General features: G+C 45.6%; 1 protein-coding gene across 4 annotated transcripts in view; it reads left to right on the forward strand.

Moving 5' to 3' along the window:
* Hk2 (hexokinase 2) overlaps window positions 1-14,861 on the forward strand; it is a 60,882-nt gene extending 46,021 nt beyond the window's left edge. For all 4 annotated transcript variants that reach the window (XM_015499854.2, XM_048787422.1, XM_048787423.1 and 1 more), the window contains exons 9-18: window positions 182-415; window positions 1,626-1,930; window positions 3,238-3,386; window positions 3,629-3,748; window positions 6,272-6,367; window positions 7,069-7,168; window positions 7,268-7,451; window positions 8,026-8,181; window positions 9,360-9,593; window positions 12,306-14,861. In XM_015499854.2, coding sequence (XP_015355340.1) covers window positions 182-415; window positions 1,626-1,930; window positions 3,238-3,386; window positions 3,629-3,748; window positions 6,272-6,367; window positions 7,069-7,168; window positions 7,268-7,451; window positions 8,026-8,181; window positions 9,360-9,593; window positions 12,306-12,450 — 1,723 coding nt within the window. In that variant the 3' untranslated portion in view covers window positions 12,451-14,861. The remainder of the gene's footprint in view (window positions 1-181; window positions 416-1,625; window positions 1,931-3,237; window positions 3,387-3,628; window positions 3,749-6,271; window positions 6,368-7,068; window positions 7,169-7,267; window positions 7,452-8,025; window positions 8,182-9,359; window positions 9,594-12,305) is intronic.
* Window positions 14,862-16,520: the final 1,659 nt, after the last annotated feature.

Here is a 16,520-nt window from a genome sequence, read left to right on the forward strand (position 1 = left end):
CCCCCCGCCCTCCCCGGCCAGCCCTGCTCATAAACAGGTAGCAAGGCCATAAGAGAGATTCTGCCCTCACTGATAGATGGGGTTTGCTGGAGCTGCTGGGCTTCCTTGCCAGCCCATACCCTCCTCTTGTTGGCCACAGTGGGTCAGACAGGTGCCCACATACTATCTTTCTCTTTCCCAGCGATAAGGATGGCATCCGGAAGGCCTACCAGGTGCTGGTGCGGCTGGGTCTGAATCCATTGCAGGAGGACTGTGTGGCCACTCACCGGATCTGCCAGATTGTGTCCACACGCTCAGCCAACCTGTGTGCAGCCACCCTGGCTGCTGTGCTGCGGCGTATCAAGGAGAACAAGGGCGAGGATCGGCTGCGCTCCACCATTGGGGTTGATGGCTCCGTCTACAAGAAACACCCTCAGTGAGTCAGCAGGTTGGGCCCGGGAGTGAAGGAGGTCCCAGAGTACCTGGGACCTGGTGACTCCATAGGGCAGCTCTGTTTTGCATCCCAAGGTGTTGGGGATCTTTGTAGAATTATAGTTCCCAATGGAGCAAGTGGGTACTGGGGGATGTCGTTCCTGGTGTGGGTGGAGGTGATTTCTGAAGGCTGCTTATGACTCAGAGCTCCCCTGGCTGCTGGGTACTCTTCTTGGCCACCCTCTTCTTTATAAGACAGAGTTTCATTCTTTACTCTTATGATTCTTGGTGGTTCTTATATGTGCTATGTATTCTGCCAGGGACCACCTTAGCACTGGGGGTTACCAGCCTCTGATTTGGGTATTGAATTGATGCCACGCTGCATGTTTTGATCCCTTGGGTTATATATATCCAGACATTCAAGTTTCAGTTGGGACCTGGAAGATGCCTCTTGTTGCACTCACTTAGTTTCTCCAAACATGAGTGCCAGGTCAATATGGCATCATTAACTGAGCTGGTCACTGTGGAAGATCTCAGCCTTGAGGTTCCCTAATCTCCTAGCTCAGTGCCTCCCAAACTTTAGTTAATGTGCACATGAATCACATGGGGATCTTAAGAGGCAGATTCTGGTTCAGAAGGTCTGAGGTGAGCCTGAGATCCTGCATCTCACAGCCTCCAGTGAGGCAGTTGGCCCATGGACCACACTTGGAGTAGCAGAGCCATAGCTCAAAGCAGTCATCACCTAGAGAGTTTCTTGCCGAACATAACATGTTATCTTTAGCTGTTCAGATACCTTGAGATGGTTGGCAGAAATTGGCAAAAGAGAGGCGAGAGTGCAGAAGAAGTGACATCTTCAAATAAAATGAGTTATGGAACATGAAAAATGGGTAATTTTAGAGACACCTGATTCTATTAGACTGCAGAGGCTGATTGCAATCTCCTGGGCAGAGGAGATTTCTTGTGACTACGTAGGGAACAGTGGCTTGCTAGAAGTGTCCTTTCCTTTCAGTGGGGGATAAACCCCGCCAGGGCAGTCATCTGAGTTTTTATACAGTGATTCCTAACATGGGAAAGAATGGAGGGAGAAGGCTGAGGGCAGCCTCTGCTCCTGCAGGCCCAACTTTTGGGCTGAGGCAGTGAGCCACTGTGTAACCATTTATGCAACTGACCTTAACTGTGGACACCTGTCTCTTATCTCACGTGGGCGGCTACAGTTTTGCCAAGCATCTTCACAAGGCTGTACGTCGGCTGGTGCCTGACTGCGACATTCGCTTCCTCCGCTCTGAGGATGGCAGCGGCAAAGGGGCAGCCATGGTGACCGCGGTGGCGTACCGACTGGCTGATCAACAAAGAGCCCGCCAGAATACCCTGGAGCCTCTAAAACTGAGCCATGAGCAGCTGCTGGAGGTCAAGAGGAGGATGAAGCTTGAAATGGAGCGAGGTCTGAGCAAGGAGACGCACTCCATCGCCCCTGTGAAGATGCTGCCCACTTACGTGTGTGCTACCCCCGATGGCACAGGTATGCAGCAGAGATGCTCACCTGGCAGGCCTTTGTCCTAGCATCAATGCTTGGGGAGCTCCATTAGCATTAGCCTTGAACATTTGAACCGCCACCTGTTTTTGAAGCTATATTACTATAATACTAGAGTCAACCAGACATACCTCAGCTAAAATTAAACAGTACTTACTTCTGCCTACTATGTATCAACACACTTAATGCCTATTAATTCCTTTAATATTTGTTAGCTATTAAAGATTAGAAGTTACTTTTGTGTATTAACAAACTGCTGTGTGTGGCAAAAAACTGAGGCCTGAGAAGTTAAGAAACTTGCCCAAGTTCACACTACTAGCAAATGTCAGAGCTGGGATTCAAATCCAGGAATTCAGGTACCAGAGCCACTGCTCACAACCATCACTTGGTCCGGGTCAAGGGTCAGCATACTGTACTACCTGGGCCAAGTTTGGCCTATGCCTGTTTTTGTGAATAAAGTTTTATCCGTACACAGCTATGCCCATTGGTCTGTACAGCATTCATGACTGATTTGCACTACCCTGGCAGAGTTGAGTGTTTGCAGCAGAGACTATATGGTCCACGAAGCTTAAAATGTTTCCTGTCTGTCACTTTACAGAAAAAGATCACTATAAACCCTCTTGTAGGTCTTGCAACCTAATAAATGGAGGTCTTTTCCCAATTCAGAGAAAATGATTGCTGAGCAGGCCAATGTAGCAGTTAGTATAGGTTCCAGAGACTAGGGTTTGATCCCTGCTCCCTTTTTCTACTGATGTGATTCTACATAAGCAATGTTGTCTAGCTCAGCCAGATTTTGATCATCCATAAGAAAGAATGAACTATATCCCTTAGGATGGCCTAAGTGTTGGATGGGGACTGTGTGTGAGGCTTGTGGCACACACACCATTGCCTAATGGTGGAAGTTTTTCTCATTTTAAAAGATTTCCCTTCTAATTCTTTTAAAGAATTACACTCTCTTTTTCCTTCTCTAGTCTGGAATCTAACCTAAGGTGGTATTTGATTTGGCACAAATAGTGTATTTAGATAGTTTTAAATGTACTCTATCAGCATCCCCAGAGCTTTGCAGTGTTCACTCTGACTTCTGGGCCCCCTGCATGTGGACTCATGTGAGAATCACTAAGGAGCTAGCAGAGATCTCGTCCTGGGGCATCTTTTTTCTTCATCATGAAATAGAGCTCACACTCCATCACCCCCTGAGGCTGCTGAAGCTGTAGGGTGGCCCTTGTCAGGGGAAGGTACATAAACTGTCACCCTTTGTCATCCCAGCTCATTACCTCCTTGGATTTGTTTTCCAGAGAAAGGGGACTTCTTGGCCTTGGACCTTGGAGGAACCAATTTCCGGGTCCTGCTGGTGCGTGTGCGAAATGGGAAGCGGCGAGGAGTAGAGATGCACAACAAGATCTACTCCATCCCACAGGAGGTCATGCATGGCACAGGCGAGGAGGTGAGCAGCATGGAGCCTCCAGAAGGGCCCAGGAAGCTTCTTGCTTTCAGTGACAGCTCCTTCCTTGTTCACCTGTGGACCTAGGGAAGGTTTGGTAGGCCCCAGGCCCAGGCTGCTCTCTGGGTTTGTGCCTGAGCTTTCATATCTTCTGGATGGAAACCTTGAGCTCCTGCTGAGGCCTTGTTGGGGGCAGCCCATCTAGGCCAGGGCCTCTTTCTTAGTGCTCCAACTTCTCCCCACAGCTCTTTGACCACATCGTCCAGTGCATCGCTGACTTCCTGGAGTACATGGGCATGAAGGGTGTGTCTCTGCCTCTGGGTTTCACCTTCTCCTTCCCCTGCCAGCAGAACAGCTTGGATGAGGTAACAGTGCCTTCCCACAGGGCTCTCCTATGGGCTTTATTGACCCTAATGAGTGAAAGAAGGGCACTAGTGACCCTTGGGGAGGAAGGGCCCATTGATAAGAATGAGTTGGTTGAGGCTGGTGGAGGTTAAGTGGGTTAGTTAGGATCCAACTTTCTTTGGAAGAATGATGATGGTGATGCTAAAACAAAACATTAACTCACATATTTTAAGCACTTATTGTATGCCACATAATACATTTAGCTTCCTATGTGCATTATCTCATTCAATCCTCACAGCAACTATCTAAGTGTTCATAGGCCCATTTTTCAGTAAAGAAGATAAGGTCTACAAAGGTACTTGGTGCCTTGCTCCAGGTCATCTAGCTTGGGAGTAGCCAAGCCACTATTTGTATTCCGTTTTTCTGATGTCTTGAGCCCATGAGCTCAAATTCTCTCTCTTTTGCTCCTGAGGCTCTTACAGACTCAGGCATTTTTATTTTGTCTCCTGTAAATGTGGATGCTCTGGTCTTTCTAGTCTCACCTTTACCTCTCATTCCTGTTCAACTTACCTTGGATGAATGAAAGAGGGGTTGAAGATCTGGTGTTCCCAGATGTACTGGACAGGAGTACATAAAGAGATGGAGGACAGCTGAGTAGGCAGTTCTGGGATCTGGGCTGATGGCTTCGATATTAGAGTATTTTTATTTGAACGGTGGTTCCTCTCTGACTTAGCCAGTCATGTAGAAACCTGCATGCATGCTGCAGGGTTATGGTGCTGTGGATGCAGTTGCCAGGTGCAAAAGGCATGGTTCCTGCCTAGATGCTTCCAAACTGGGCTGTTGAAGCAAGCTCAGAAAAGTAAGAGCTGCTGTTTGGACCATGGCAATGGGATACTATAGCCCTGAAGACACGCAGTGAGGTGATGATCTGAGTGCAGTCCTGGAGGAGGTGAGGAGTACTCGGAGCAAATTAGAAGAATGACTTGATGGGGAGAGGTTTTATTTATTATTTATTTATAATTTTTTGAGAATTATAATATCTATATTATATAGAAAAGAAGAAAAAATGATTAATAGAAAAGTAAAAATAACATTCCACCAAAGTCCTTCCAGACTTTTCCTACAAATTTTTGTTTTATTTTATTTTAAACAGACACTATCTTTTCATACCAACATGTATGATTTATATATTTTATTGGGTATGATAACTGTTTCTATCTGAATAGAAGTAGTCTATCTGAATAGAACAGTCATCCTGCTGGATCTTAATCTGTAGGTTCCAATTTTCTGTAAGGAGCACATGTTATGTCTAGGATCATAAAATGAACAGCAAACAAAGGGAAAGACAATTCTATCTGTTAGCCAATGAGGTCATCCTGATGATGAGGTATTAGCAGGTGCTCAGGAGGAGGCCCGAGGGCCTCTGGCTGTGCTTACTCGCCACTGGCCTTGGGCAAGTCTCCCCAGCTGTTGGGGCCTGTTCGTGTCTTTTTATAAGGATTACCTGAAGTGATGTTACTTGAACATTCTATAAATTTTAAAGCGCCAAACTTTTGCCAGAGATATGAAGCTAATGTGCAGATGAGAGAGATGGGTGGAGGTGAGCACACCCTTGTCTGGATGTGGGTGTGTAAACAAAGGCTCCACAGGGATGCGCTTTGTTCTTCTGAGTCTCTTGGGGATCTGATCATGGTGTGACACATCCAGGTGGATGAGATGCCAAGGTGATGGGCATGAACCACCAAGCAAGGCCTGGGGACACCATGCAAGTGGGTGGTAGTGAGCACACAGTCCACTGGTGGGTCCAGCCTCTTGGGAAATGGATCTGGGAGTGCTGACAATGGTTCCTGATGTTCTGCAACACAGAGGGCTCCAGTGAACAAAGATTTCTCCCACGTGCAAAGCCACCGGGCATCTACTTCCAGATGGCCCTGTGACATGGGCCACATTAAAGATGGGCCCACAGAGGACTCTGAGAAGCCTTAGAGAGCTTCCTCACTGAGAAATGTGGAGGAGTGTGAGGCCTAGACACTTCCCCAGCTGTGGCCAGGTACCTCGTTCACTGGATACAGAAGTATGAAAAATTAAGAGACGTGCTGGCCCTTCTGATTTAAGTGAAGGACAGGGACAGGGCAAAACTGCTTTGCCCAGTGAAAGAAACATGTTGGGACATTGGCACAGTGCTTGTGAGCCATTGATTGGAGTCAGCAGGTCTGGAGGTGAGTCCTGCTCCTAGCTTCAAACTAGGCCTAGGCAAGTCACCTGGGTGCCTGGGTTACCTGTAAAAGGTGGGTGTGATCATGATAAATGTTCTCCAAAGATGGCTGTGGGGATTAAATGGTGTAGCACATGTCATGCACCAGCATTGGTGCACAGGAAGTACTCAGTAAATCCAAGCAACAACCTTAGGAACAACCTTAGGTTGAGGATCACTGGTAGGTGAGATGGCTGGTTACTCCAGGGAATCTGTCTAGTTTATGAGGTTGAGAGCCCAGAAATGACCCAGGAGCCCTTCTCTGAGGTCTTCTCTGTGCTTTTTTTAGAGTATTCTCCTTAAGTGGACCAAAGGCTTCAAGGCATCTGGATGCGAGGGTGAAGACGTGGTCACCCTGCTGAAGGAAGCGATCCACCGGCGAGAGGTAAAGGAGACCCCATGAGTTGATTCCTTGATACCTGAAGTGATCTGTGAGGGGCAACATTGAATGCAGTTGCTTTGGCTGGCAGGAAAATTGATGTAATCACTCCGCTCAGCAATGGTTGAGTGTCCACTGTGCATAAAGCTCTGTTCTGGGTGTGGGGATTCAGGAATGACTGCAAAAAAACCAAAAAACCAAAAAAACACTTGTTCTCAAACATGAACCCATAACCCAATGGCAACTGTTATTAAGGGCTAAGAAAAATGAAGTTGGACAAGGAGAGCAGATAGAGTGAGCAAGGAAGTGGCAATCTTTTTTTTTTTTTTTTTAAGCATTTTGTTTTTGTTTTGTTTTTTTAAAGAGAGAGTGAGAGAGAGGTAGAGAATTTCAACATTTATTTTTTAGTATTTGGCGGACACAACATCTTTGTTTGTATGTGGTGCTGAGAATCGAACCCGGGCCGCACGCATGCCAGGCAAGCGCGCTACCGCTTGAGCCACATCCCCAGCCCGGAAGTGGCAATCTTAATAGCAGCACAACTAGGGAAGTCTTCATGAAAGCCTTGAGCGAGCCTCGCATGAAATGAGGGAGCGAGTCACAGCATTTGAGATGTATTTTATATACATGTAAGTGTCCTTGCAGATGTTTGAAGGGAGAATGTTGGGGTTCAGTTGTGGACTAGGCATCTGCTTCTGCCCTCTTAGGAGTTTGACCTGGACGTGGTGGCTGTGGTTAATGACACAGTTGGAACTATGATGACGTGTGGCTATGAAGACCCTCACTGTGAGGTTGGCCTCATTGTTGGTAAGGATATCAACCATCCTCCCCACAGGGACGGGGGCACAGCCTTGGGTGGGTGGGAGGCTGGAGCTGAGTGAGACCTGGTGCCCCTGTGATTGGCAGGCACGGGTAGCAACGCCTGCTACATGGAGGAGATGCGCAATGTGGAGCTGGTGGATGGAGAAGAGGGGCGGATGTGTGTCAACATGGAGTGGGGGGCCTTCGGGGACAATGGATGCCTGGATGACTTCCGCACGGAATTTGACAAGGCTGTCGATGATCTTTCGCTCAACCCAGGCAAACAGAGGTAGGCACCCAACTAGGTGTGGGCCTTGTATCCCAGAACTGGATAGCAATGAGTGATGGGAGTCTCCACCAGACTATATAATAATAATAATAACAAAGATAATAAGCAAGGATGCGTATTATCTTGAGATGACAATGGTTTCTTGGAAAGTTCTGAGTTAGTAAACGTGAGGAAGCTGCTTCCACCACGAGGCCTGGGAGAACGGGGGTGGGGGTGGGATCAAAACCTAGGGCTGGGTCTGTGGGGGACAAATTTGCTGGGACGGCCCACACAGGAGCAAATCCTTTCTTCCTCCCCCAGCCATCCAGTGTCTAGCACCCTCTCTTGTTGGAACTGGTCAAGGACCAGCATCACAAAGCCCCATGGGTGGTGGTGGTGGTCGGATAAGGAGAGGGTGTGAGCAGAGAGCACCATGCTCAATTTTGCTGAAGGTGGAGGAGGATCAGTGTGAGAGGACATAGGAATCCCTCCCAAGTGAATTAAGTGGCATTCCTTTCCCGCCATGCTGCCCTCCGCTTTTCGTTCTGTCTCAACACATCCTACTACCTTCCTATTTAACCTCCGTAAATTGCAGGTTTGAGAAGATGATCAGTGGCATGTACTTGGGCGAGATTGTCCGTAACATCCTTATCGATTTCACCAAGCGAGGGCTGCTCTTCCGCGGCCGCATCTCAGAGCGGCTCAAGACAAGGGGAATCTTTGAAACAAAGTTCTTGTCTCAGATTGAGAGGTGAGAGTTTATTTAGGGATTGGGGGAGGATGGGGCCATGTCCTGTGTATTTCTCATGGACAGACAAGCTGAAGGATTTCACAGCTCAAGTGAGATCAGAGCAGGGCTCACACAAGTCAATCTAGTGGCTCACACATGAAAGATGGTGCTGAGCATGGCATGGGACCATGAACAAGGATATTGTTGTATTTTAGATCAAATAGCAGAACAAGAACGATAACCTGATTATAGGATATAAATTAAAATGTGCAGAGGAAAATAACGTGATGAAGCATCCATGCTTGGCATGGGGAATCCTTCTTCACTGCTGGTTGCAACAATCAGGCAATGAGGATTGATTAAAGAGGACAGTCTTCACTCTATCAAGGACTAAGTAAACCTCAGGCAGGGCAGAGGCATGCTATGTTGTGGCTTGTTAGAGTGAAGCCTCTGTCCTCTGGTCTAATGGCAGAAAACTCTGCTCCAAATTAGAATGGTGAATTTCAGAGCCCTTAAAAAATTAATGCTCTGTTACTCTTAAGGCATAGACCAGGAACTGGGTTACTGACCGGAGTGGGCCCCAAGGGCACCTGCACCAGTGAATAGAGTCTGCTCAGCTGATGGATAAGGAAATGATTCCAGGTCTCTAAAATAGTTTTCTTTATAAAATAGGGTTTATTTTCTCACTACAATTTTTGTGCATCTATTTCATAAAAAGGGCACAAGCAGAATGCAGACTGCCCAGTGTGGGGAATGGAAATCAAGCAGGAGAGTAATGCTTGTGAGTTAAAGCTTGTCCTGAAGACCCAGGGACAGCAATGAGAGAAGGGACATGAACGTGCTCTGCAGCTAGAAATGCCATATGCTGGCATGGCCACTGTCTTTATTATTTCCAAATGAGTAGACAGTGAAGTTCCTTTGGGTTTGGATATGTTTTGTAGTGACAGGTTCTTCCTTCCCTGCACAAAGTAGAAAGAGGACCTTCTTTTAAAATTTCCTGTCACTCTCAGGAAGAGTGAGTGTGGTCCAGCGGGATGAGCACTACTCTGAGTTCATGATCAGGGCCCACCTTGTAGGGCCTGGTCCCCAAGGGCCGGACCCCCAGAGAGCCTCTCAGGATAAAAGAGCCAGCCTGGAAGAGGGGGTCTCCAGCTCTCTCTGCTCTTGACTGACCACTCACCGTCTCCCTTCCACCCCAGCGATTGCCTGGCCCTGCTGCAGGTCCGTGCCATCCTGCACCACTTGGGCCTCGAGAGCACCTGTGACGACAGCATCATTGTCAAGGAGGTGTGCACGGTAGTGGCACGGCGGGCAGCCCAGCTCTGTGGCGCAGGCATGGCTGCCGTTGTGGACAAGATACGGGAAAACCGTGGGCTGGACACCCTCAAAGTGACAGTGGGTGTGGATGGGACCCTCTACAAGCTACATCCTCAGTGAGTGCCTGATCCCAGACCTTTATCGCTTTGTCTTTGTCCCCATCCCCATTTTAAGTTTATAGAAAATTATTGGTCATTCTAAATAGTGTTTTTAATGTTTATAGTTTGAAGATCAGTAATCAGAACCAGAATCAGGCCTGTGTTTCAGTATTGAAAGTGTGTGGGGCCCCCCCCTCCCCCGCAATTGCACCCTCTCCCTCCCCTGCCAAGAACAAGGACTGCCCCAACTCAGTCTCTTGCTTTTCTTTTCCCCGGGTCTCTATGTTACACATCTATATTGTTTAGTAAACATACACTAGAAATTGAGCATGATTTTTGAACTTGCCATGAATAGAATCACATGGCTTCTTCTGTGACTGGCTTTTCTCACACAGCACTTATGGTTTGGTTATTTATTATGGAGATGGGGTTTTGCTATGTTGTCCAGGGTCTCAAACTGCTGGACAACAGGAGCAATCCTCCTGCCTCAGCCTCCCAAGTATGTGCTATGTGGATTATTTCTAGATTTTGACTCTTACAAACAGTGCTGCTGTGAATGTTCTAGCAAACATGCTGGAACTCAAGCAAGATTCTCCCCCTATGGTCCAGGGCAGGGGATTGGCAATTAATAGCCATCATTGCTCCTGTAAATCAAGTTTTATTGGAAGAGAGTGGCACTCATGTGTTTATGTGCTGTTGACGGCCGCTTTTGTGCTACCCAGGAGGAGTATGGCCTGTGACACTGAAAGGGTTTGCTGCCTGGCCCTTTGCCGTGCCCTCAATAGGGAAATACCAAGTTCCCCTTTCTTTTGACTGTGTTCCTTGTTTCCCTCTTCTTCTCCTTTCTCCCTTCTTATTACCATTTTGCTTCTGTCTTCTCTCACTTGTCTATTGAATAATTTATTTTGAAGTCAGGAAGTAGCCCACATACTCTCTTCTGGAAGCCTTTCAGCTAAAAGCTAAAGGAGTAGAGCAGTGCCCGGCCTGCACAGCACCCGCGGGGTGGAGGGAGGGTGGAGAATCCTGGATTGAACTGTGACCACCTCTTCCCACATTTGTTATTTTATTTTTCCTAAATCAAAATGTTTATAATCAACATTTTAATTTATAAACATAGTTTCAATATATTTGGGCAGTATTATACACTAGCTATATAGCAGCTACTTGATAATTTTTTTGTTTTTATTTGTTTTAATTTATACACGACAGTAGAATGCAATTTGATACATCACACGTAATTTCTCATCCTTCTGGATGTACATGATGTAGAATCCCATTGGTTTTATAGTTATATATGTACATAAGGTAGTAATAATGTCTGATTCATTCTACTATCCTTCCTACCCCCATAACCCACCCCCCCTTATTTTAAATTAGCATCCACATATCAGAGAAAACATCAGCCTTTGGTTTTTTGGGATTGACTTATTTTGCTTAGCATATTCTCCAGTACCATCCATTTACCAGCAAATACCATCATTCATCTTTAAGACTGAGTAATAGTCATATATATAATTTTATATCAGTCACATTTTTTATTCATTCATCAATTGAAGGGCACCTAGGTTGGTTCCATAGTTTATTTATTATGAGTTGAGCTGTCACCACATTTATTTTAATGACCTAAGAGGCTCTTTGAGTCTGCACTATTAGTGAAAAGAGGGGAACCTCCAAAAACCCAAGTCTCTTTCCTCAGTGATAAGTCTCATTGTAAAAATAGGGTTCTTGGCTCCAGATGAGGGTTGGGAAAGGGACTTTTATTCAGCTTTCTCTTCCTGTCGAAAAATACATGAGATAATCAACTTATAAAGAGGAAAGGGTAATTTTGGCTCACAGTTTTAGAAGTTTCAGTCCAAGACTGGTTGGCCCTGCTGCTTTGGGGCCTGTGGTAAAGTAGCACATGATGGCAGGAGTGTGTGTGGAGCCAAACTGCTCACCTTGTGACTGGAAAGTGGAAAAGAAAGAAAAAGGGAGACCAGAGTCCCACAGTTCCCTCCAAGGGCATAGCCCCAGTGACCTAAAAACCTCCCACCTCTTACATGAGGGACTTTGGGGGACATTAGATCCAAACTATAGCAGGTATGGAAACCTAGCCCCCAACCCTGAGACTGGGCATCCTCAGCTTCACAGATGGGAGGGCATCCTGACCCTCTTGGGTTGGGTTGGGTTGGATGGTGACTGTCTCTTTTTCCAGTCCCATATGAAGATGATCTGTGATCTCTGTAATGTCCAAACAGAAACCCTATACATCTGCCCCACTTGCCTTCAATGGCATTTTGGAGTCGGTGTAGGTCTGATGTGAAGTGATAACCCTTGGAAAATATAAAAACCACATGCACAGAATTTGGTTCTCCCCTGCAGAGAAGGTTACACACTTCTGCAAGACTCATAGGTGGCTCACAGGACTGTTGAACTTGTTTTTACTGATTAGTTTTAAGAGCACAGTTCAACAGAATCCCAAGGCATTTGTCCTAGAGTGAAATCTTAGCTCTCTTGAGCTAAGAGCTAAGTGGGTACACTGTGATGTTGGACTTGGACAGATTATTAGCATCTCCCAGGCTTAGTTTTCTGGTACAAATACATAGACCCACAGTGTAGCTGTCGTGCTCCTCCTCTTAATTAATTACCCGTGGATTGCCAGCATTACTTCTTAGCATCTCACCTCTGAGCACACAAATCTGTCATGACTAAGGTGCTTTGTTCTTTTGTCTTTCTCCCCCTTTTTTCCAGTTTTGCCAAAGTCATGCATGAGACGGTGAAGGACCTGGCCCCCAAATGTGAGGTGTCCTTCCTGGAGTCAGAGGACGGCAGCGGGAAGGGGGCCGCGCTCATCACTGCCGTGGCCTGTCGCATCCGTGAGGCCGGACAGCGATAGGACCCCGGAATTCGGAAGGGACTTCTCTGCTTCCCCCTCTTCCCTGTTTTAAATTATAAGGAGTCATCCTCTTGTGTCAGAGACACAGTCCCCTCAGCTTTTCCTTGGCAGAGAGGACCCCGTCGGATTGAGATTTTATTTTTACATTCACCGTAGAGTTTTGTGCCCAAGTCTTGGCCTTCCTGAGATACAGAAGCCAGGACTGTTCATAACTGGTCACAACCATTCCCATTGGTTCTCATACAACTTAAGAAAAAAAAAAAATAATAATCCTTAGCGCCTCGCCCCCCCCTCCCGGAATTCCACGTCTCTGTACAATCCTAAAGGATGGGGATAGCCTCCCCTTGGGGCTGACGGGGTACTTCTAGTTGGAGAGCATCCCCCTGCAAGGATGTCAATACTGTTTCTCCCATCAAAGATCCAGGAGGTCTCTGCTAGTCACTCAGCCTGATCCTCATGCAGGCAGATGTGGGGAGGGAGGAAGCACGGCAGTGGAGGGAGATCCCATGGAAATCCGTGTGGCAGCCCTTTCTCAACCTGCCATTGCCCCGTGGATTCCAGCATTTACTGAAACTGGAGTTGAGGAATCCCGCATCTGGGCGATGACACCAAAGCCAGATGCATCCTGCAATATGGATTTATCGCTGCATCTCCTTGTGGGTGCTTGGATCACTCATGAGCAGTGGACCTTTGGGGGAGTGGGGGGAGCCTTCTGGTTTGTTTTTAAAGATTTACCTGCAAAAGTAGAGACACTGTATTTTCATTTTAATTTATGTTTGAAATTTATTTAGTTCATGAAGTAGGTCTGCTCCTTCATCATCTAACGGTGGATTGTATGTAATGTATTTATATGTTAATTTGTTCTGTATATAGATATGGAAGGTCTCCTTAGACTCATTGGTAGATCAGTACAGTTAAGGACAGAAAGTGAAGACATTGACTAGCTACTAGAAATACCTCATTCGCCTGTGGGAAGAGAAGGAAAGCCTCTCTGGGGTGAGTGAATGGAAAAGCATCCGCTTTCTGGCTCCTCCTGACCCTACAGATTTGGAAATGCCTGGAAGGCAGGGATGGAGACCAAGGCTGAGCCCATGGATTGGAGAAACCACAGCAACTGGCTAATCTGTCAAGAGACTTTCCTGGGGCAATATTCCATGGGATGCTAACCAAAGGAAACCAAAGGAAGCATTTCAAATAGACTCACTGTTTAGAAATTTTTATTCTTAGGAAAATCAGTACTATTTTGAAGCTGTCTGGCAAGATAAAGGAAGCCACCAAATTTTTTTTTTTTAAATTGTATCTAATCGTCAACATCAAACCAAAACCAAGATATTAAACAACCAAACAAACAAAACCTCAGGGACAACATTTTTGGTGTATTTTGTGCCTTCTTGGCAAATTTCACCTTGGGTTTGTTTTGTAAATGTTTTATAAGAAATGTTGTCTATGTGCTTCCTTAGGCTGAGCTGGCATTGGTCTGCTGACCCTTGTTTGTTTTTTATACACAGTATTTATTTCAAACTGTTGGCAGGGATGGACCGTGGTATCATAGCTGCCATACTCTTTCCAAGAGTGCAGTTAATTCTGAACCTGAAAGCCCACTCTGCCCTAAAATATGAATCAGCACAGATGTTAAACCTGGATACAACATAACAGAGAGGGAATGGCCTTGTACCACTATTAAGTAGGACACAAGGACAAAAATAGAAAGATGGAGAGGAAATCCACGGCTCGATCACACCCAGTTTTTGCGCATTTTTCAAACTTGTGCTGAGAACAGTGCCCGGTTATCATTTTTGAATAAGATGGAGTAGAAATTAGTAAAAACTGCCCAGCTCCTTCTGGGAAGCACAGAGGAAAGGGGACAGGTCCTTGATTGTTCCATTCTTACTGTGCCTGTCTGATGTTACTCCTCTGCTGCCTCCATTTGCAGTTATTGATCCAAAATATGGGTGCCTCCAACTGCAATGAAAACTGAAGGCCAGCTTTAGATTTGTGGGTCCCTAAAGGGGGATGCCTGTGAAATACAACTGAATTTTATTTTTGAATTGTGACTTTGTAAATTTTAAAACTTAGGCACTGTCTATGAAATTACACTTTTTTCCCCCTAAGGTAGAGATGTGTGTATGGCTATTAAAGATGTGTTGTTGGTTTCCAAACGAGAGCAATGGACCATACACATGGACTGTCTGTGTTCCTGGCATTGGCCTGGCAGCCCCCTCAATGATGTTGCTTTGCTTGGCGTAAATACAGTGGATCTCAATCTTCGACTGGGATGCACTGAATACGGATCATCTCAAATCCTTGAGCATGCAGTCTTGTGAAGATGTTGACTGTTGTCACTATGTACAGTAGAGAAGTAGTTGAATTAACTGTGATGTTATTATTAATAAATTTTAACATTTTTCAAAATATTCAAAGTGTGATCTGAGCAAAATCTTCCAAATGCATTTTTAAGAAGGCAGTCATCTCTTGGCACTGTACTACCTCCTGGCCAGTCTATGAATCATTGATGGTATCTTGATTTTGAGAGTGTGCTCATTTTTCAGTACCCATGGGGGACAGGTTCCAGGATCCCCTCAAGATACCAAAATCTGGAGGCCCAAGTCCCTTATAGAAAGAAAAAATAGTGTAGTATTTGCATAGGTTTATGATATATCCTCCACATACTTTAAATCATCTCTAGATTACTTATACCTAATATAATGTAAATGCTATGTAAATAGTTGTCATGCTGTATTGTTTAGGGAATAATGTACATGTTTAATATAGATGCAAATGCTCCCCCATCCTTCTTCTTTTTTTAAAGATGGGAATTGGACTGAGCTACATTTCTGGTCCTTTTTATTTTTTATTTTGAGACAAGGACTTGCTAAGTTGCTGAGGCTGACCTCAAACTTGCAATCTCCTACCTCAGCCTCCAAATCATTAGGGTTATAGGTGTATGCTACCATGCCCAGCTTTCCTGAATATTTTTGATCCAAGGTTGGATCAAAATGCCCTACATTATGGTCTTTGATAAGATCATTATATGGTGTTATCAAAGAATATTATAGGCATTATAGAAGAATATTTAATAACAAGGACAATGTTCAGAGGATGCTGCTTCATGCCCCCAGTGTGTTAGAACCTGAACAGTTGCCCTCTGAGGGAGCTGCATCCTGGGATCCAACGGATTGAGAATTGAAAATGTAGTTAGGCCTTGATGTTTGCACATGTAAGCTCTTTTCTTATCATTCCTGGAACAATACAGTATAACACTATTTACATTACATTAGGTATTACAACTTGTCTAGACATCTACGTTCTCCTGTATGGGAAAATATGTGGAGGTTATATGCAAATACTATACCATTTTATATAATGGATTTAAGCATTCGTGAATTTTAGTATCCTTGGTGAGTCCTGAAATCAATCCTCCATGATTCCAAGGGATATGACTGTATTATGATCCTATTGTTAAAAAAAAAAAAAACAATGCTATATGACAGCAGGTGTAGTGGACTTCCCTGAATGTCCCCTCTGCCTCAATGATCTGTTGTGGTAAAGGCAGGCAGCCCCCTCCTCAACAGCTCCCCACAGGTTTCCCACCCCTCTGGGCATCTGGGAGGCTTGGCCTTATCTGCCATTCCTAGCCTGGCTACTCAGTGCAATGTTGGTACCTGTCCTTGGGTCTCTGTGGGTTCCCTTGAAGACTCAGAAGAGCTTCTCTGTCATTTCCCTTGTGGGGTGGGGGTTTGGGGTGGCATAAACCCTTAATTCTCCCCAGGTCCTAGTACTAGACAAGATGTTCAGCATATAATTTTCTAAGTTTCTTAAGATGAATTCCTGCATGGGAGGGTCTCAGAGCCCTGGATTCTCCATGCTCATGCTCCATCCCTCACCATGGGGAAATTGTTCCTTTCAAACAAGTAGAAGGTCCCATACACCACCTACTCACAGCTTAGAAATATCTTTTCTAGGTTCAGTCAAGACCATCCAACTTTTTCTTTCTTGGTTGCTTTGTTTTCTTTATAGCTTGGGCCCCAGGAGCAGAAGACCACTGCTTTATCCCTTCAGGGTAATTTCTC

Source organism: Marmota marmota, unplaced genomic scaffold, assembly GCF_001458135.2.
Source record: "Marmota marmota marmota unplaced genomic scaffold, marMar, whole genome shotgun sequence".
NCBI classification, from domain to species: Eukaryota; Metazoa; Chordata; class Mammalia; order Rodentia; family Sciuridae; genus Marmota; species Marmota marmota.